The sequence below is a fragment of the Taeniopygia guttata genome, chromosome 2 (genome assembly GCF_048771995.1).
Source record: "Taeniopygia guttata chromosome 2, bTaeGut7.mat, whole genome shotgun sequence".
Classification (NCBI taxonomy): domain Eukaryota; kingdom Metazoa; phylum Chordata; class Aves; order Passeriformes; family Estrildidae; genus Taeniopygia; species Taeniopygia guttata.
Genome location: NC_133026.1, coordinates 142546167 through 142567482, shown reverse-complemented (window position 1 = coordinate 142567482; position 21316 = coordinate 142546167). Strand labels below are relative to the sequence as shown.

General features: G+C 36.7%; 1 protein-coding gene across 12 annotated transcripts in view; it reads left to right on the top strand.

The window, feature by feature from the left end:
- ASAP1 (ArfGAP with SH3 domain, ankyrin repeat and PH domain 1) overlaps window positions 1–21316 on the top strand; it is a 176523-nt gene that overhangs the window by 88287 nt on the left and 66920 nt on the right. For all 12 annotated transcript variants that reach the window (XM_072925006.1, XM_072925005.1, XM_072925004.1 and 9 more), the window contains one exon: window positions 17690–17762. In XM_072925006.1, coding sequence (XP_072781107.1) covers window positions 17690–17762 — 73 coding nt within the window. The remainder of the gene's footprint in view (window positions 1–17689; window positions 17763–21316) is intronic.

Genomic DNA, 21316 nt, shown 5'->3' with positions numbered 1-21316 from the left:
TTCACTTCAAAATATGTGTTTTGGTAAATTGCATGTCTAAGGATAGCAAATAATCACTGAGATATAGCAAGTATCTTCAGATTTTCTTCTTTTTTTGTGGAGCCCTCTGAATCCTGTTGTTAAGAGGGTCTCTTTCCTCTTCCTGCAGTAACTCAGTCACATCTGCCCTTTTCTGCACAACCTGTAACCCACAGTTCCCACTTTCAAGGAACAATAATGAATTGAATTTATAGAAATGAACATAAAATTTACAGAAGTGGAGGATGAGCAAACATAGTCATCTTAGTATTGACTTTTGACAATCAGACTCATCTGACAGTAAGAAGTCTTTGATAAGGGTCTCAATTTTCAATACTGCGGTGTTCTAATTTGGAGCATGAATGTTGCTTTGAATTAAATTTCCCCAATATTCCTCTTACCATTCTGTGTTTTATATCCTGGACCAGCTTCATAGAAGACAAAACTGGGTTAGTTTTGTATGAAAATAAACTGGAGGATGCACTATCAGGTATTACTGAGCATTCAGTGCACAGAGCAGTTTAGATCTGTTCTGGAGTAAACCTGCTATTGAAATGCATCTTATGTGGATAAGTTTTGTTTCATAGATCCTGTCCTACTGTTGGGCTCTACTTGTAGCTATAGATATATTTTCTATTTCATGGAGCAGCACAAATATGTGGGATGATTGGTTGGTTGTTTTTCCTCCTTTAAACAATAGCAAAGCTTCACCTAGGAGGAGTTCCCTTCTTTCTGATGTTCTCTAAGGGGTTTTGTTTTTGTGCACCATCCTGATGAGGCAGCTGCAGGTCACATATACTTCTTGAAAACATTCAGGATTGCAAATCAGTTCACCCTTCCTTATTATGGTGTGTATTTAAATGCTTTTTCCACCATGCTTCTTCTTTTTCTTCTGTTTGTATTATTCCCTCAGTGCTTATGACTTTGTCAGTTGAATGTCTGTAAAATAATCCTTTATTTATGGTCCTCAATCTCTGCCTTTCATCTTTTTATAACTGTTGTGAAATGTACTATACAATCACATCCACCATGGGAGCTGGTTAGCTGCAGTTGCCATCACCTTCTGTATTATGTGACTTTAACTATGATATTTCTGGTTTGTATATTATACAAACTCTATGTAACATTGGCATTAAATCAGTCTATTTCTAAATTCTGTAACTCTCCAATTTTGTGATTAACAAGTGTTGCCTTTATGATTATTCAGTATATAACTAGAATTTGAACATGTTCCAAATGTGAATGCTTAGAAAGTAGTTCTTTATTGAATCTTCTATTTATATTCCTCATGTGAAAGAGCTGGAGGTTTTCTTACTTTCCTCCTCGTATTCAGGCAGAATACAAATCAGCAATAGGATTTTTTTGCATCATTGCACACAGCTTCCTTTTCTACTGCTCCGTTCTATTTGTGTCCTGCCTTCAGCCCTGCTCGGATGCAGCCCTTAGCATTCTGTGCACTACTGGCTTGCAGGCAGGCAAACAATGCGACGTTCATGAAAGCTTTGAAAGACTGCAGTTGCCAGGTGTAGGATTTACTCTGTTCTAGCTGCGTGTTGGTAACTTCTAATAAGCCAAGACAAAAATAGAACCCTACAATATTCTCTTGTGAATTCACAAGGAAAGATTTATGGTCATGGGGATGTAAGTACCTTTGCTTGCTCAGCCCATAGCTGTCTCTAACCAAGGTGAGAAATGGATGCTTATGGAAAGAGTGTAGAAGCAGTTTGCAGTGATATTTCTCTTGGTATGCAGTTCCACTGCTTTTTGAACAGGGATATTTTCAGCTGGCTTGCATAAAAGCTCTTGTGATTAAACCATGACCACCTGATTTAGAGGTAGCATCATGACCATGTCTTTTACAATTTCTGTTTTCTCTACCCTCAATTTAATCAATTTAATTTTTTGTGATGACACAAACTGGAATTTTATTGTATTTTGCCTGGTGGATGTTCACAAAAATTTTTTTTGTGTATTTGTTCGTCAAAACATTCTGGGTCAGGGTAGGTACTTCTCAAATGCAGCATTATTCATTCTCATTGCAGTAAAGGGCTGAATTTACCATGGTAGGTTTCTCCAGTGTCTGATGTACCAAGATTCTTTCCAAAAAAGTATATGTATTAAAAAAAAAATCTATATTAAAAATGTTAATCTTAAAAGGCTAGGAGCTAACTTAATACAGTCAGTTCGTTTTTCTGTAAAGGATTATGGATTTTATTAAAACAAAATGGCTTTCTGGGAAAACTTTCTACTCTTAGTGTTTCAATTTAATGCATTAGTTCAGTACCTTTCCATTCACTGCATAAAGACTGGATGTCCTTGAGTCACATAAAGAAGTTCATTAACTTTCACTCTTGCTGTGTATAGGGCAAAAGTTAGAGTATCAGACAGCTGTCCTTGTAGAGACTACAATACGTCACGTTTTTCTTTTTCTATGACTATAAAACATTCTCCAATCTATGCATGAAGCAATCAGGTTCTGTTCTATTTTTACTTTAAAACATACTGTAAAATATGCAACAGAAATTTGAATGAATTATATATTTTGCTTTGAGTTTATTCATTTGATTTTGAATGGAGCGCATCAATTTGATTTGTAGAATGGGGGTAATGTCTAAGGGGTATGTACATTTAAAAACAAAAATATATGAAATGTTTCATTGGTGTGGTGATCATAATTGTTCAGTTAATTCCTTGCTACTTACTGTTAGACCTTTCAGAAAATCTTCCCCCTTCTGTGTGCAAATAGCTTTTGGGCATTTGCAATCTGATTCTCAGATCTGAAGAGGAAAAACTGTCCTAATTTTCTGCAGGACTTTTGTGGCCTTTTTTTCCACACTTTTTACTGAGGTTTGTCTGTACTTGGTATTGTGCATATATGGTTATGTACTGGTGAGTTCCTTCTTGTTACAGCTTACATAACAGAAATGCCATCAGTGAGAGGAGAAACGTTGTGATGGGCAGTCCAGAAGTTGATAAGAACCTAGGAGCTTTTCTGACATTGCCAGCAGTAGAGGACAAGGGCAGTAAAGGGTAGAGTGGTAGAGATACCTTCTCCAGTACGACCTCCCCATCTCCAGTAACATGCAGCTCAGGGTATGGAAGAACAAAGGTATTAAATTTGTATTTAATTTAAAGGCTGTACTGAATTTTTCTTCCATAACTTTACCCATTTTGTCTTCTATTTTTCAAAATATGTATAATTTTCAAATTCACAAGGAGTTCCAGAGCTTACCCTATATGGTGCAAAGCACTATACTTTTCCTTTTTTTTTATTTTTGAATTTGCTACCTGCTGGTTTGTTTAAAGTCCTTTGTCCTTTATGTTGGAACAGACTGTGTTCAGCCATTGACTATCAACCCCACTTTGCCATTTGGGATTTTTATAGGCCAGTGAGGCCAGGCAGGGTGCTTGGCTCTCTGTGCTGCCATGTGCTCCTCTCCAAAGATGAACCTTGTGCCTGCTGTGACTGCTCTACAGAGATCTGAAGGGCTGTACTTCCTGTCTTGGGTAAGAAGGAGGAATAGCTGAGACTTTTGAAGGAGCTGCTCTGTGAAAGAAAATTCAAGGTGAAGTATTTCTAGAAAAGCTACTGTCAATTTTCCACAACTTCTGTTGCACCCCTTAGTGTTTTCTTTCTGTTTAGTGCTCTGTTGAGGCCAGCATCTGGCCTCCAGAACTGAATTCTCCCTTATTAAATGTCACCTTTTTCTGTGCAAGAAGTGTGCTGAGAGAAAGTGCTGTCTGCTTGGAGTGATGTCTGGTGTAGTGGATAAATGGTCTTATAAAAGCAGCAGGAGGTATTTAAACCAGGTTACTAGACAGTTAATAATATAGAACGCTGGAAGTTACATAAAGTGCTTTTCAGATTTTGCTCCATTGATATTGTCAAGTGCAGTAACTCTGTAGCTGCAGACATAAAACTTCAGACCATTCTTCAGCCATGGTTTATACACTTGTGAAGATCATGAGAAATGGCATAAGAAACAGCAGTGAGTTACTATAGTTTAAATAGTTGACTGAGTTTCTGAAGGATAGAACCATTTTAAAATCAAGAGAAGCAATATAAAATTTAAACAGGAAATCTGTAGACAGAATCAGCCCTGCTTGGTGAAGAAGATGGAATTTACCCTCGGTGCATGGACATTTCTGCCTTCGGGCAGAGTTGTTTTCTAAGCATTGCAGTTTTACAGTCTCAAAGTGTATCTTCACAGATCAAAAGTAGGTGGATTGCAAGGAATGCAGCTCAGATGGAATGGATCTTAATGTAGTTGAAGTATGAAATATAACCTGTCTTCTCAGGACACATGGCAATCTTCATGGAGTCCCAGAGTGGGTAAGGCTGGAAGGGACATTGGGTCATTTGGTCCAATGCCCCTGCTCAAGCAGCATCATCCCAGAGCACGTGGCACAGGACTGGTCCAGAAGTTTCTTGAATATCTCCAGTGAGAGAGACTCCACACCCTCTCTGAGGAATCTGTACTGGAGAAATTCTTCCTTTTTTTCAGGTAGAACTTCCTGGACATCAGTTGCTGCCCATTGCCTCTTGTCTTATTGCTGAGCACCAATTAGCAGTGCCTGGTCCATCTTTTGACACCTCCCCTCAGATACTGATAGACATTGATGAGGTTGCTTCTCTGTCACCTCTTTGCAAGGCTGAACAGGCCCAGCTCCCTCAGCCTTTCCTCATAAGAGAGATTCTCCAGTCCTTATCAACTTTTTTCCTGCACTGGACTCATTCCAGGAGTGTCTGCCTTGTACTGAGGAGCCCAGAGCTGGAGACATCACTCCAGGTGAGGCCTTGCCAGGTGTGAGCAGAGGGGCAGGATCACCTCTCTCAACATGCTGGCACTGCTCTTCCTGATGCACCCTAGGATAATCTTGGCCTTCTTGGCCACAAGAACACACTGATCTGTGTGTACAAGTTTGTGCATCCTTGGAAGGGATTAGAGCCACCCAGTGTACAGTTGTGCATCCTCATTTGCAATGGCCAGAACCCACCAAAAAAGGCAATTTTAGTCTGATCTAATTCCTTGACTTTGTGATCACTAGTGTGCTTGTACAAAGAAGTTAATGGGAATGAGTGGTTGGAAGAGGAGAAACAGGAAAACTGTGTTTTTCAGGAGCTGTGAGGCTACTGATCACTCTAGCTCGCCACTAGAACCTGCAGGCAGTCCTGTTGTCCTGTTGCTTTCAGTCATAAAATACCTGCTGGAATGTGGAATGCTATTGATTTCAACCTTCATTTGCTTAACAATTTCATCTTTCCTGTCTAGTTTTTTGTTATATTGCTTACCATTTTTTCTATGCATTCATTTTGTGTTCCAAAAGTGAATCTTTTAACCATACACATACATTTGGTGTATATTGTAGGACGCCTAGTGTATTTTTTGATACTTGAAACAGTTGTTACTTCATAAGGAAAAGGAGAACAATCCATTTTCATTCATAAGCCTCCAATGAATTAAATTGCACTTGGAGCTATTAAATTTTTATCAAAAATACTATAAGGAAGCTGCAGAAATGTAAAAATGAAGAAAGTAGCTGTCTCACTAAAAGTAATCATGAAATGGTACTATATTTATTGGTGATAACATTGTGTCATGTCACATAGCATCAAAGTTTGAAGGTGTTTGTCAAGTGAACAAACTGTGGCATACACTGTAGCATAAATTCGGAAGTTTCTGTTGCATTCACAACTTCATCTTTGCAACTTTGTGAGAGCTACTGTGCTGTTACTTAATTTTAAAGTACTGCAGCCTGTTAATATATTATTTTTCTGGCATCTTATTCTCTCTAGTTTTTATGTAAAATTATTCCTTCATTGTGGAAACCTCTTGATTGTCTTTAAGACTGATGTTGATGGATATTGTCTGAGGTTAATTTTATTTAAGCACTAGCTGCATTCATTAGATTTAGCTAATACAATATTTAGAGCGGGCTGAAATGAATAAATTGTTTTTGTGAACCAAGCTAACTACCAGATAAATGCTATAATCTAATGGGGTTTAGTATCAGTCTTAATTTTGTGCTTTGAGGGGGAATGTATAGTTAAAAGGAAAAAAAAAAATTAGACTAAAATATGAATAACTTGTTTTCTGATTAAATATACTTAATTATGTAATTACTGCTCTTTTGGATGGATTTCAGATTATGGCATTACTTTGTCCTATGTTTAAATGTAACTTACATGTTCTAATTCCGTATTATACAAGCATGAAAAAACTACATGGTAAGAATCAAATTTGTCCATGCACTCTTGTTACCCTGTGGTAGCAATCCTGGTTTTCATTTGCTTTCCCACATTCCTTTCTCCATTCTGAAACATAAATTGTATTCCTTATTTTAGAGAAGCATATTGCCAACCTGTGTTTTTTTGAAGTGACATACATCCTTATCATAGAATCATAGAATGGTTTGGATTGGAAGAGACCTTAAAGATCATCCATTTCCAACTCCCTGCCCTGGGCAAGGACATCGTCCACTAAACCAGGCTACTCAAAGCCCCATCCAACCTGGCCTTGAAGACTCCCAGAGATGGAGCACCCATGACTTCTCTGGGCAGCCTGATTCAGTGCCTCACCACACTCATAGAAAACAATTTCTTCCTAACATCCAAACTAAGTCTACCCTCCTTCAGTTTAGAGCCATTCCCCCTTGACTTTATCACTCCATACCCTTATAAAAAGTCCCGCTCCTGGTCTCTTGTAGCTCCTTTAGGTACTTGAAGGTGCTATAAGGTCACCACAGAGCTTTCTCTTCTCCAGGCTGATTAGCCCCACCTCTCTCAACCTTCTTTTCTTAGACTGCTGTTTAGATAAAACAAACCAAAATAAACACAGCAGAGTTCGTTGCACAATTATATTCATTGTGGGTGTCTAGTACAAGTGTCAGCAAAAGTGTTTTATGCTTGAAGAAGAGAAGGATGATTGCGTGTGGTCTTCTCTACCTCCACTGAACATGAATCTTCTCCTTCAAGTCCTGCATGTATGGGGAAGTTGTGTTCTTTGACTAACTTTTGCTTTTGAATCTGTGAAATGTGAATGTTTTTTTCCTGAGTATTTTAAATAAAATTGTTGCTAGTGTAATTTAGCTATGTTTAGGATCTTGGCTATGAATTATGTCTGAAGCATGATATTATTAAAAAAAATTACATAATATTCTCCAAGGGCATCTGTTCTCTAATACAGTAATAAAATAGAAATAGCATGGGGCTCTTTTTGCAAAATACAATACTAGGTTAAAAAATTGCTGTGAAGTAAGTAGCAGATTTTGTTGCAAAGTACTCAGAATGTTTTCTAAAGTGCTGAAAATTGCTGTCAAATTCTTCTAAGTTTCGCTGTGGTTTTAAAACAATACCTTTAAAATCAGCACTGTATTTAAAGTGTCCTTGGTATGGAAGGGAAAGTTGTAAATTCTGTGTTGTCACAATGACTGACAGGTCATACACACAAATTGGGGAATTTAAGGTTACCTTTACACTTCAGGATTGTGGTGTTAAAATATCCTCTTCTTGCACACTTGATTGATTGCTGTCACTTATACACTTGTACATGAATCAGAAATTATTTTCTATGCTTAACCAGTTTGCAAGTGGTGATGTGTGCCAGGATCCCCAAAATAAACCCTACAGAGTATAATCAAACACAGATCTTTGCTTTAGGTTTGATATCCCTTCTCATTTCACTTTTTTTACTTGTATATTGAGGAAGCAGATTTTATTCTGGTTTAAAGCTGTATATAGAATTATTCTGGTAATTAAACATACATATAATTAAATCATATGTATTACACACATATCTGTGGCTTGGTTTTCTTCAGCCTATATAGCTTTTAGAGGTCTGTAGGTTTTCTGTACCACAATGAAGATGAAATATACATCTTCATTTTCTACTGTGCATTTATGCTATTTTTGCATGTTGATTGAAAGGCAATGTAGAAGAGAATAGAAGCTTTGAGATGAGGCTTTTATTAAAATACTGGACTTGACTATCCTGATTATTGTGTTTCCTTTTCTATAATTTTCCCACTAAATTATATATGATCAGAGAATGTATTTATATTAAAGAACACATCATGGACATTAAAAAATTAATGCTTCACATCTAAATTATACTCTTGTCGTTTTATTTTTCTTTTTTAAGTGGGTGTCTCCAATCCCCTCATTTATGCATTTTGTAAAGCTTTAGTTACAGGCTAAGCAGAATTAGAATTGGATTAAAAACTCAACTCCTACTATATTTAGTAAAACTTCTGATTTCTATTTTTAAATTTACCTTAACAACAGCAAAAAATTGAATGTATGCTTATTTTATAGATTGGTTCTAGGTGTGTTTTTATTTTTCTTTCTGTTATTATCCCATAGTGTCATTCTATGTTATACCCTGTGATGAAGATTGCTTATAAGATGATGGACTCTCTTAGCTGTTTACATGAATGTAGCTCTGAATTTCATAAGTGGTGGTGGTTGAAGGTTTAACATGATGTAAGATGAAATCTCACTGAGTCTGCCATCATTGCAGTCTCCATAAGCAGAGCAAAACTGGGCTGTAACAGCGTTCCATAATGTTGTACTAGTCTTCAAGGTCTGTGTTATACTGGAAATCCTATTTTTTTTTTTTTTGTTAACCTAATGAAACCCTTGAAAACTGCAGCCTCAAAAAAATAGACAAATTTTTTAATTTTTTTTTTGCATGAAACAGTGCATTAATATACTCACATTTTCTCTGAATGGAATAATTCTGAAATTGAATATTGCAGTCATCCATCAATGTATGCATTTAAATATTTCTTCAGGAGTTAGGAGGAAGAGCATGAGTTTCTGTTCTTAAGTAAGAGATCATGCCTGTTCCTTCACCTTAGCCAGGGCAATTTATTTTTTTTCTTAAGAGGATTTCTAATAGTAGCAGTAATGGCTGGTAGAAGGTCCCAACAATGCCACTCAGGGTTGGAGTTTATGGAGCCATGAGATGTGAGTGTGCTGTGTACCTGTAACACCATGGAGAGACTGCATTTTTTCCTGGGTGTCACTTTTGACTTTGACTCTGTAGCATTCACAGAAACTGCGAATACAATATTTGAAGAATTTTGCTGTCAGTAAGGATAACTAGTCCTGATCAAGTGCATCTTCCCTCCCTGAGCAGAAAATGCCTGTGAGTTACTGGGATAACAGCTTAAATGCAGAGCCTAGTGCAAAATATTTTGGGGCTTTAGAAAAAGAAGGAAAAGAGTTAACAGAGGACAAAAATATTTTGTAGTATTTAACTCTGGTGCTGTAACTGAAGAGCTCTCTTGTTAGTGAAATTTACAATCTGGTATAGTGAGGGGAGCAATTTTATAGAGACTTCTCTACTTTTTTCCAGTTCAAGTTGCTAAGAACCATATTATTAATAACCCTATATGTGTTAGCACATCTACTGAATGTGGTTGTGTTTATGTTGTTTGTATGTCATCTTCTCCACACTTTGTTTCTTTTTGAAAGAACTTACCTCAAACATTCACTGTCTTCTGATGAGTTTATTGTTTGATTGTTCTCAAAAATAATCTTGTTCTAGTTTTGGGGTCTGTTAGTGTTTAGGCATGTCTCTTGCATATAACCTTTTCAGGTTAGATTTTTGTTAAACAAAAATGTCACTTTGTAATGTCTTGGGTGTTTTAAACAACAAGAAGCTTCAATGAATTATGCTGGGGAAAAAAGTCATTTTGTAGAGTAGTATTTGGTAGCCAATACTCACACCCAAATTAATGTAAAAAGTATAAGGAGAGGTTTGCAAGAATGCAGGGATAGAATAGGCTTTTATTAGTTTAGACTCATTCCCTTTGTGCTTTTAAAACAGTACTTAATAGATTACTGACGTGGACAAGAAGAATCAAGTCACAGGGAAAAAGACTGATGATGTGCCATGACTTACTAGCAGCACTTGTTATTTTTAAACACAGGATCATTTGTGATGTAGGCAGATTCTTGAGTGATGTTCTGTGCAGCCACTTGCTAGTGCTATGCAGCCTTAATGCTGGCAAAAGCCATGTGTGCAACCTGGGAATTTGGGACAGTGGCATATTCGGGGACCGAGCTGGGAGCCTGGCTGTGGGTGTGCTGAGTTCTGAGCTGAAGCTGTATTTTGTCCCAACAGTCATGCCTATGTGTTTATCCAGCAGCTGGGGTAAGAAACTACAGTAAAGTTGTGCTGCAGTGACATTTAAGCTGTGGAGGTTTTTTCACTGGTTTTGCTGTTCTAGGTTTCTGCACTATTCAGCTTCACTGCTGCTGATTGAAGAAGTGGGTTTGTATGAAGTGAATGGTAGCTGTTCCAGCAGCTGTAGCTAGCTCAAGGTGTGTTGTTGCCGGTGTAAAGATAAGAATATTGTCACTAAGTAGTTATGGATGCCCCATTTTGTCCAGAGAAGCTGTGGATGCTCTATCCCTGGAAGGTTCTAATGCCAGGTTGGATGGGGCTTTGAGCAACTTGCTCTAGGGAAAGGTGTCCCTTCCCATGTCAGGAGCATTGGAACTAGATGATGTTTTCCAATCCAAACCATTCTCTGATATTTTTCACCAAGATTAGCTTCTACCCAGTAAAGCTGGTTTAGAGCCTGTGGGAGAAACTGTCAATTAGTTATAGTGTCACTTAGGATAGTTTCAAGTGTTGTCACTAATTGTGGGCTTTTCAGCATCTCCTACACAAAAATTAGAGAATAAATCTGATCAGTGTCATCAACATTCCTGGAAACAAATTCCTTAGCTTATTTTTCAGATATCTCTAAATGTACCTTGTGCACAAAGTAAGTTAGACTCAGAAGTATTGATATAACTCAACTGAGAACTAAAAGGAAGAAATTGCCAAAAATATTGTTAAGCTTTCCCAGGTGTGTCAGAACTTGCACAAAATCCAACATCCACATCGTGGTCGTTAGAAAAAATGTGATGCTACTTCATTTTATGCAGAAGTGATCATGCATAGATATTGATAGTGTCTACATTCTTGCTCTTGCAGAAAAGGCTGCTGGGTAGAAGTCTGGTTGCAAAGAAGGATCCAGTTGTAAAACAAATTACAATTAGCAATACTGTGCTTTTACAAGCAATAGTGACTGTGCTCCCATTTGAGTAATACTTGGAGAATAATTAAGTGGCTAACATTTTTGTAGTTAAGAGCCCACACAAATGAGCTGGCTCATCTATTGTGACCTTTACAGCACTGGAGGTTGGTGATTTTTGTCACATATGGGGAGTTTGGAGAGGCTGTTGAGTTGCATCAGACCATGTAGCTAAGAGTAGACATGAGGAAAGTTCAACTGATGGAATCTATGTTAAATTTTGACATTACCTGAAAAAATACTTTTAGGAAAATGTATTTACTCAGTTTGATCACTGAATAATTTTTTTCATCAGGTTGTGCTTAAAACACTTGAAGCTTGCAATTTGCAGAGTAAAGACAAGATTTTAAAAATAATGTTATTTTAATTGGTCTTCTTTTTTGGAGCAGCTAGGAAATGGTGGTGTATGAAAAGATAATGGCATCAGTTATTACAGTGATAAGTGCTTGTTGATGTGTTGTTTTGGTTTGCTTCTTCTCATTGGGACCCTTTGGGGTTTTCTTAAGTAATTCAGCACAAGTTCAAGCTAGACCTTTGTATATCTACCTTTTACATAAAGAGGTCTCTAGAAAACTCTTAACACTTGAACACTTCTATTTTGTCGTGTAGACATGTGCTGAGACCAACAATTGGAAACAATTTTAATTCTGGTGACTGGCAGAACAGTATAAATTGAGTGGAGAGGGAAGGACAGGAAGGGTGATTTGAATCACTTCTCTGTGTTTAGAATTAAGTGGGTTTGGAAGCCTGCTTATTTCTGAGTGAGTGAGCTACATGAGACCAGCACTTGATACTAATCTTCTCTTTTGGTTATATTTCACTGTGGCAATTATAGGGATTTGTGTAGTTGCAATTTCAGTGGCATGCAATAACTTACTAGCTGTCTAGTCTGTGTTTATTGTATATCCAATAAAGTCTGGACTTTATTGTGAGGAAAGCTGATACTGCTGCTGCACAGCCATAACTTTGTAAGGTGCTATTACTCTACTTCATTCCATGGGTCCTGTGACTGGGACTCGAGCAGAGGGCAATCATGTTTTATAGTATAGCCAGCAGTAACTTCTGTGCCAAGGTTAGAGAAGTGTGTAATTTGGTAAGTGAAAGATTTACTACTTTTAGTCCCTTGAGGCTGATAAATCATCCATGTGTGTTTCATGAAATAATTATTCTTGTGTCTAACAATACAGGCACATGACTACCAACCATTCATTACACTCATTTATGTGTATAACATCAAATAGTTTTATATTTCACATGGATTACTTTTTTAATATAAGAAAATAATTTCTTAAAATACAAGGAGGGAGGGGGTTTTATGTTGAGTTCATGTGTGTGCTCTAATTGCATTCAAGGTTTTTTCATGGGTATATCTTGTGCAAAATGTTGTAATGATTTAAAATATTTCTTCTCTGGAATATTATTTTTTGTGGGCAGGTTCTGGTAATGGTAGGATATGGAATCTTTTAGGGTAAACCTTCTACAAATGGTGTGAATTTCTAAACTTCCTCTGATATAAGCATGAGTGGTTTGTTCCAGTTGGAAAATATATCTCCTTTGGATAATAATCTACTTGGGGATTAATAATATTCTATAATATGTGCTGACATGTTAATGTGATAGTCGATGTCTTGAGCTGCTTTTTTCTTTTGTTGTTGTTAGGCTGAAACAAATTAGTGGAGTTTTTTACCCCTCTTCAAATTGTAAAGGTTTGAGAGGTACACAAAATGTATTTGATGTTTGAGTACTCTGGTGGGCTCAATGGGCAGTAGCATCCTTTGTGCAAATGTGTGCCTCTGGCTTGGTGCTGATTTCTAGAAAAGCTAAATTTAATGTGTGTGCAAAGCACTTTTGTGGTTGGTTTCTGGATATTAGTTTTGTGTTAATAGAGAAATAAAGGTTTATGTGTTTTTGAAACCATGATTTTCATGTGTATTAGCAATAAGCACCTCAAATATTCATAAGTATGGTTTATAGTATGTAGACTTCTGTGTACAAACACATCAGGACAAATATAGAATCACAGAATGGTTTGTATTGCAAGGGACCTTAAAGTTCATCTAGTTCCAACCTCCCTGCCAGGAGCAGGGACACTTGCTAATACACTCTAATATAAGTATTTATGCACATACATGCCCATAAATATATACATATCTATACAGAATAAAAATATACAAGGTTTTAAAGAAACAATTGGTGGTTTATCTAAATGTGAATCTGTCAGTTTTTACCATCTCAGAGACAGATGGCAAACCAGAATCTACCACTTTCCACACTGTAATGTAGTATAATTTCTGGTTTAAAATTTAGAGACTATTAAATGGAAATACCTTTCACCTGAGAAGAGATCAGGCTCTTGAGAGTTGAGGAGAGGCAAAGCAATGTCTGTCAGTGTGAGCAGCGGTGGAATATGCATAGCAGAGAGGATTGGTGTGAGTTAGGGGATGTCACCATATACCTCTCCTGACTTGGCCCTGATCTGTGTGCTGTGGCAGGTTGGTAAAAATGCAGCTACCCAGTGATCTACATCAATTAAATAATCCACTGGGAGAACTCACCTTGTCTTCAGCCCAAAATTAATCTGTTTTTATATCTTCAGGTGGACAAATTTTCCATTCACTGGTATGAATAGCTACCTGTGAATGCACATCTTAGGAGGGAAGAGGTGCCTTCTCTGAATGTGAAATGGTAGCTGTAAGTGCAAATGTCTGTCAGTGTGTACTGCACTGATGATGGAAGGTGGGCTAAAAGGAGCTTTAATGGGACTGTTGGCAGCACAGCAGCTTCTGAGCTGGGTCATGGTGTAGCCTAGGAGTGCTCTGGAGTGAGGCAGCAGAGACACTACTTGCTTCAGCAATGCAGATTTGAACCAGGTTGGTGGCTTGAAATGGCAGGCTAGGTTCAAAGCAGCCATATTTTAACAGAGAGGAGAAATTATATCTGGAGTAACTATGTGGAGAATTCCACACTGATTAGTTAGAAGAGCTGATGTTGTACGATTAGATTTTCTTCTTGAGCATAAGCTACAATATAAGTGAATGCAGTAACCTGAAACCTCAACAAAGCCAGAGAATCTGCTGAGAATGAGGAGCAAGGGGCATTCCTTGCTTCATTTTATTTAAGCAGATTAAATATGGTAGTTGCAATTTGTTCTTTCTCATTTTTTCCCTTCAGTTCTCCTTTTTTTTTTTTGTGAAAACTGATTTTGCCTTATTTTGAGCTTGCCTCCAGAATGAGCATTTTCCAGAACAAAACTTTGTTCAGCTAATAAGGTAGTGAGTCTGTGGTTTCGGTACCTTTAAATGATTCATCTTTCCAAAATGCATGAGAGGATAAGAAAATGTTATTCTGTGGAACTTATAAAAGCCTTTTGCAAGATGGTATCATGGAAATGAAGAAAGAAGCATTTGTCAGGAGTGGGTGGTAGTAAGGAAGACTTCATAGGTAGGAAGGAGTGCCACTGAATACCCAGAGATTGTCACAGAAGCCCCTTGGCTCTCTAAGACAGTTTTCAATAATATAAATGTATGCCACTTTTAATGGATGATCAGATTTTGTGTCTTCTGCGATAGGCAGTTAAAGTATTTAGTATTCTAAATACTCAAATGAAAATTAATGGATACTGCAAAATCTTGTTTTAACCTAACTAGGCAAAGCAGGGCTGTTCCTGTCTAACATGCTGAGAAGGTAATATTACTCTGGATTAATAATTGAATTGAGCATTGAGTGCAACTCAATCCCTTTGCAACACAGTGCAGTTAAAAATTATAAGGAAAAGACATCTAAGAGAAATGTAATATATTTGGAAACAATCTGTCTCCAGTTATATAAAATAAACAAAACAAAAACAAGCAACCAAAAAAACCTCAACACCCAAAAGCACCTAAGCAATCCTAGATGACAGGTTTTGTGTATTTGGTATGTAAGTGTGTTTTATTTATAGTTTTGGACTATGAAGAAGTAGTTCAAGTAAAAATTGTATTTGCAAGTATAAAATACAAAATTGGCCTGTGATGTCATTTTCACTTAGATCATTGGCTCCTTCAGGCTGTGAATGTCATCCTTGTGTATTGCTTTACTCAGTGATTCCTCTTTTAAAATAATGAATGTTCCCTTTCCTCCTGCTCTCACATTAGTGATTACATCTAATTCAATAGCAAATCCAATTTGGAAAATTCTTCTAGTCTGCTTGTCATAGTCTTTTAGATTGATAACTTCAGGAAAAGGTTTGCTGGGGTTTTTGTATTTGTTTCTTTCTCCTGAGTGTCCAGTTTACTTCAATACTAGACCTTGGCACAAAGTTTTATCTCTCAATCTTATAAATGTTAACCATAGTCTTTCTTTCAAAATATTGGTTTCAAATTGTTATCCTGTGTTCAAACTCTCAGTAGACAAGTGAGTCATTATTTTTTTCTGGTCATTGAAGATGGAGAGAACTTCAGTAGAAATGTATGGTAGCAACTGCTTGACATAGCAGGCAGGCAGGAGCAAAAGCTTTTGACAGCATTTGCAGAAGAATCAAAGAGAAGCACTTGCTGTGCACTGTCTTGGAAAGGAACACCGAGTTCCCAATATTTTATTACAATTAAAAATGGTAACTTTTCCTGGCAAAATGTAAGTCAAGTCAAACCCACTATTTTAGTGGGGAGCAAAAGAAGTAACAATGCTTGCAATTCTTAATGTTTTAATCCATTGTTCTGCTGTAAATGGAGAAAAAAAACCCAGAGATAAATAGCCTCAGAAGGCATTTTTACAGCTTTTGTGGTTCCAAATGTTCTAGTTTTTGCTGCCACAGCAGTGGTTGTATGATTTGAAAAAATGGTTGTTTCCAGTTAAGGAACAGAAACATTCAATTTTATTTTGTTACAGATTATCATGTATTGTTCAGCTATAACATTTTGCATGGTTAAAATTGGGCTACTCAAAACAGAACCATTCTATGTTAATTGGTTTCTCTCTGTATGGATTCCTACTGTAAGTGTTCACACTCAGGAACACTCCATGTTTGGAACTTACTGATGAGAAGAAGCCTCACGTTTACCTGTCTCCAGTGCTTAACGCTGTTGTTGACCTGCAGCTCGTGATGTGGTTTTTCTGGATCTTCTTAATGACTAGTGGAATATTCTTCAATTATAGAATCCTAGAATGGTGTGGGTTGGAAGGAAAACTAAATATCATCTAGTTCCTACACCCCTGCCATGGGCAGAGGCACCTTCCAGTGGACCAGGTTGCTCAAAGCCTCATCCAACCTGGCCTTGAACACTTCTAGGGATGGAGTAACCACAAGTTCTCTGGGTAACCTATGCCAGCCCCTCAGACCCTCACAGTAAATAATCTCCACCTAATATCTAATTTCAACCTACTCTCAGTTTCAGGCCATTCACCCTTCTCCTATCACTCTATGGCCTTGTAAAAACTCCCTCTCCAGCTGTCTTGCAGACCCCATTTTCCAGGTACTGGAAGGTGCTGTGAGGTTTTCTAAGGCTTTCACTGCCAAAACCATCTCAGTTTTGACAGTGAAAGCTCTGCTTATGGGGTGTTTTCACTCAGTGTTGCTGGTGATGTCCCTGTGTGAGGAAGTAGGAGTAGCTGACATTGTGCTTTGTTCTGCCAGTCTTCAAACCCACAGGAGCTCCACAGTTTAAACTTTTTGGATAACAGGGCTGTGCAAATATCCCTGCAATGTGAATGGTGTGGTCTCTACCAGGTCCCATGCTCAGTTGTGCTGCTGTCCTGACAGTGGTTCTGAGTAGAAGTTCTCCAACCTCCAGTGATTTGAAAGTGAATATAATATGGCAAACACTGCCATACTGTTTGCCATCCTGCAAACACTGATCTAATGCTACCTAGGTGATGGGAAATTGCCTGTGATCTAAATGGGGAAAAAATATAGCAAGCTATACGTTTTAACATTTCTGTGTATGATTGGAAATCTAATCCTCAATGCATCATTGTTTAATAACATTTTCTACTAGATCTTGGAACTATTGCAGAAAATCTGAAATTCTTAAAGATGTAATCTTGAAAATGCATATTTGATGATGATGATTATTATTATTCAGTGACATTATCTTGCACAAAAGCAGATATTACTCCTTTATTTTGATTTACTACTTTTCATCTGCTGTACTTTTAGAGTTATGTTGTAGAATTTGGTGCAGGGGGTTAGTGTGGTAGTCTGTGTATAAACACTATTACTGTGGGAGAATGACAGATGTTAACAAGCAATTTAGGTTGTAGCAGAAAATGTAGAAGCATCTGCTATTTCTTGTTTTGGGTTTTTTTTCCACAACATAATGCAATTGAATAAATTCTTTGTCCTTTGCAAAGCTAAAAGTGTTTTTCTTCTAGCGCTGTCAGTACTGTTCTACTCTGTTGTCAGAGCATTTTCAGTTCAGCTCTTTAATTCATCCTGAAGGGGTTGAATGACCCCAGACCTTCCCACAGTCTGAATCAGTTGTACCTGAAGCTTTTTCCAGCCTGTGAAACTACTTATTTTGTGGGTTTCTTTTTAGTTGTTAAAGTATATGCTAGCAATCAATGAAGTAAATATTTAAAGTTTGTTTCCTTCTTGCTGTTGTAGGCATTGGATCAAGACAGAACTGCACTACAGAAGGTGAAAAAATCTGTGAAAGCAATATACAGTTCGGGGCAAGGTAAGACATTTTTTTCAGTTTTACACAAGAACCAAAGCATTTAATTTCAAGTTTGAGATGTCTTGCAATTCCTCTTGTTGAAATGTATAGCATAAGAAATGCTTATCTGTTTAGAAGTGTTGTTATTGGACATGAAATGAGTACACAGAAGCTTAGTAGGTTTAAAAGAGAAAGAGCTGATTTTATTTTTGATTTTGCAATATATAGAATTCTAAAAGTGACAGTGGATTGGAGGATGAAATTGCTACCTCTCCAACCACACTGGTTAAACTACACAGTCTATCAATTTTCTCTTTTTGCAAAAAAGAATGTAAAACAATTATTATTTACATGAACAGTGCATGAGAACTCTAGTAGAAATATGTAAACATCAAAAGGTACAAAAAACTTCTAAAAAAACTTTAAAACTTTCCAAAACTTATAAAAGAAAATGTAACACTTTAAAAAAATCAAAACAATATAGGAGTGCTTGGATTTAAGAATTTTTTTCTTTTCTTCTGATTATACATCAGATTAATATGCTCTCCAGTTATTTTACCCTCATCTTCCTTCTCAATGGCCGCTATAAAAAAAAAGAGAATCCCATGGATAAATTTTCCTGCTGCCATAATATTTCAAGCATTTACCTTTAACTAGAACAATGACAAAAAAAAAAAGTGTTCTCAACTGAATTTTTAGAAAGTACTTATAAGTGAAATAAGATTTAGAACTTATTTAAAAGTTTAAAAAGTAAATTAAAAAAAAATCTGGTTTTGTTTTGTCAGCATGTGCTTTCCCTTCATAATGTGTTTCTCTTCTTCCTTAAAATCAAAATTACGTATTGCTCTTCTTACCTAAAATAGTATAGTTATATAATTGTTTTGCTTGCTTGAGGACATTGTTGATGTTTTACTGGGACTGTAGTAGTTACTTTGATGGGAGGTTATTTGGTAAGAATATGAATTTATGAATTGATAATCAGTTTGAATGCAGTAACAAATGGTGAACAAACACATCAATATACAGATTTGGTTTTAAAAATGCTACAACTCTAATGCTTCTACCTCTTCTTCTCTTAAGTTCTAAAAACTGTGCCAAAGGCAGATAGGGTAACAGAGCTGTGCACTTGCCAATAATCTTCTGGATGTAAATACATGAGTTTAGAAAATCCCAGTTCCAATTTCCTAACAATAATAATAATCAGTTTAGCAAATATTTGTCTAAAAAAGAGCACTCAAAAGTAGCTCTTTAGTTTCTGTGTTTATGGAAGTGTCTGGGATTTTTAATATCTTGTAGATTGTTAACTATTCTCATTTGCCAATCACTGATGTTGGTTTGCTAGCACCATGCTTTAATTAGGTATATTTTCAGTTGTTGATAAATGTTTCCCAGTAGACTGTGAAGCCTGACGTAAAGTGAGAATGGTATTTGATGCAAGTGTACTTAGTTTTATGTTCATAGAAGTATTCAGATGCTCCAATAAGTTTTTCTATTTGGGAGTACTTACTTAAACAAAGTTTTGAAAACTGAAGTTCAAAACTGATGAAAAGTGTAGAACATGTTAAAGGTATTACAGCCTGTTTTGAAACTGTAGTATAAATAGCTACCATTTGAATCTTGTGGTAAAAATATTGTTGTCAAGGCCTATAAGTAAGGCAGTACTATATGATGAATTAGTTGCATTGAATAAAAGCAATAGAAGGTGAATTAATGGCTTTGATTGGGTGCTCTGCACTTAAAAAGGAGCAGAGATGGGTTTTTAATTTTTATTTTTTTTTTTACATTTTAATTTTTTTTTATCAAGCCTTATTTCAAAGTTACAAGTTAGTAGGAATTCTTTTGGCTCAAGAAAGCTTTATGCATAATCCTCTGGCTCCCTCTTCAGAATGCTGCTGTCATAGACTCTGCTACAGTGAAAAGCTGTGTGCAGGAGGCAATTTATGCAGTGACTGATAAACTGGGATTAGTAAAGCCAAGACCAAAAACATGTAATACATGTGAAGCCTTATCGAAATAAATGTGAAGTGAATCAAAACTCAAACACATTTTGGGTGCTTGTACAAGGAAAATTGTTGAACCAGTTATATCCTTGTGCTTCAGTGATGAAAATGGATTTCGTTGATATTTAGGTAAAGCATTCCAGAAACAGCTATAAAAGGAATTGGGGTTTATCAGTTCAGGAAAGTACCATGTGGCTATTTTTATATTTCAAAAGAAAGTCCCTAACTAGATTTTGAGAACCCAAAATTGGACTTTTGTTTTACAAATTTAATTGCTTGCTAGAGGTGAAGACCATGTTTAATTTACTAGAGTAAGAGAAGGTTTTTTAGTACTCCTGTACTTCATAATCTCCTTTGAGAACTCCAGCTGAACTGGTGAGAAAGAGTTATTCAGGGACAATAGAAATTCTTTTTTCAGTTCAGTAATCCAATTCTTAACTCTACTAAAAGCCATAGCTAGGGTTTTTTTGGTTGTAGTGGTTTTGGTTTGTTGGGGTGTTTTTTGGGTTTTTTTTGTTTCTTTGGGGTTTTTTTGTTTGTTTGTTTCTTTGTTTTTTTTTTTGGGGGAGGTTTGTTTTGTTTGGGTTGAGTGGTTTTTTGGTGTTTGGTTGGTTGTTATTGTTTTTGATTGGTTTGGGTCTTTTTTTTGTTTGGTTGGGTTTTTTTCTTTCCTGAGTAACATTTGAATAGTGACAGTGACACAGTGCAGTATCTCATACAGAATGCTTCAGAAAGGCTGAACCTTGTGGTGTGTTGGTTTGTTCCTTTCCAGTGATGAATTATGAACCACAAGGGTCTCTGGTCTGTTACAAAGAGCTTTAACATCACCCAAATACTTTCTGCTCTTTCTGTACTTCCCTCACCCGTTTGTCATATTTACAGTTAGAGCTACTCCTGTGGAAATGAAAACATACCAATACAAGAGTATAGAAAACTCTTAGAAATGTCCCTTCCCTAGTTTCATTTTTGAAGGTGTTGGATAGGAAAGGACTGTTTATGGAATCCAGTGAGACAAACAAACAGACACCTCCTTCTCACCACTTGCTCCCTGCCTGGCTTGCTGCCTTCTGGCATGATTGATTGTGTCTGTAACCAGGAACCCTTCTTATGGCAGGGGTGCTGAACTTATGGAGAATCTGTTCTGACTTCCTTTCCTCTAAGATTTGGATTGAATTGTTACAGCAGTAGATGGCACAATTATTTTTGCTGTAGATTTTTCAATCGCTCTTTTTCATTATTTCCCTGGGATAACTCCCAAATATAATCAAAAGAGTTTACACAATGGAGAAATAAAAACATAAAATCCATACAAGACCAAAGGTACTGAGATGGATCAGCAGTCCACATGGTCTCCCACAGTGTTCAACGGCAGATGCTTGAGGAACAAGAAAAATGGTTCAAAGAGTATTTTAAGTACTTTGTTTAGCACTTTCTCAGCTCACACTGACATGAAGACCAGGAATTACCATAAGTCAGAAATGATATTGTGATGTTTGATGCTTCTTAATGGACTTCTGCAACTTATTTTGTCAAGGAATTTGAATTAATGTAAATCTTTATCATTCACAGTCTTGC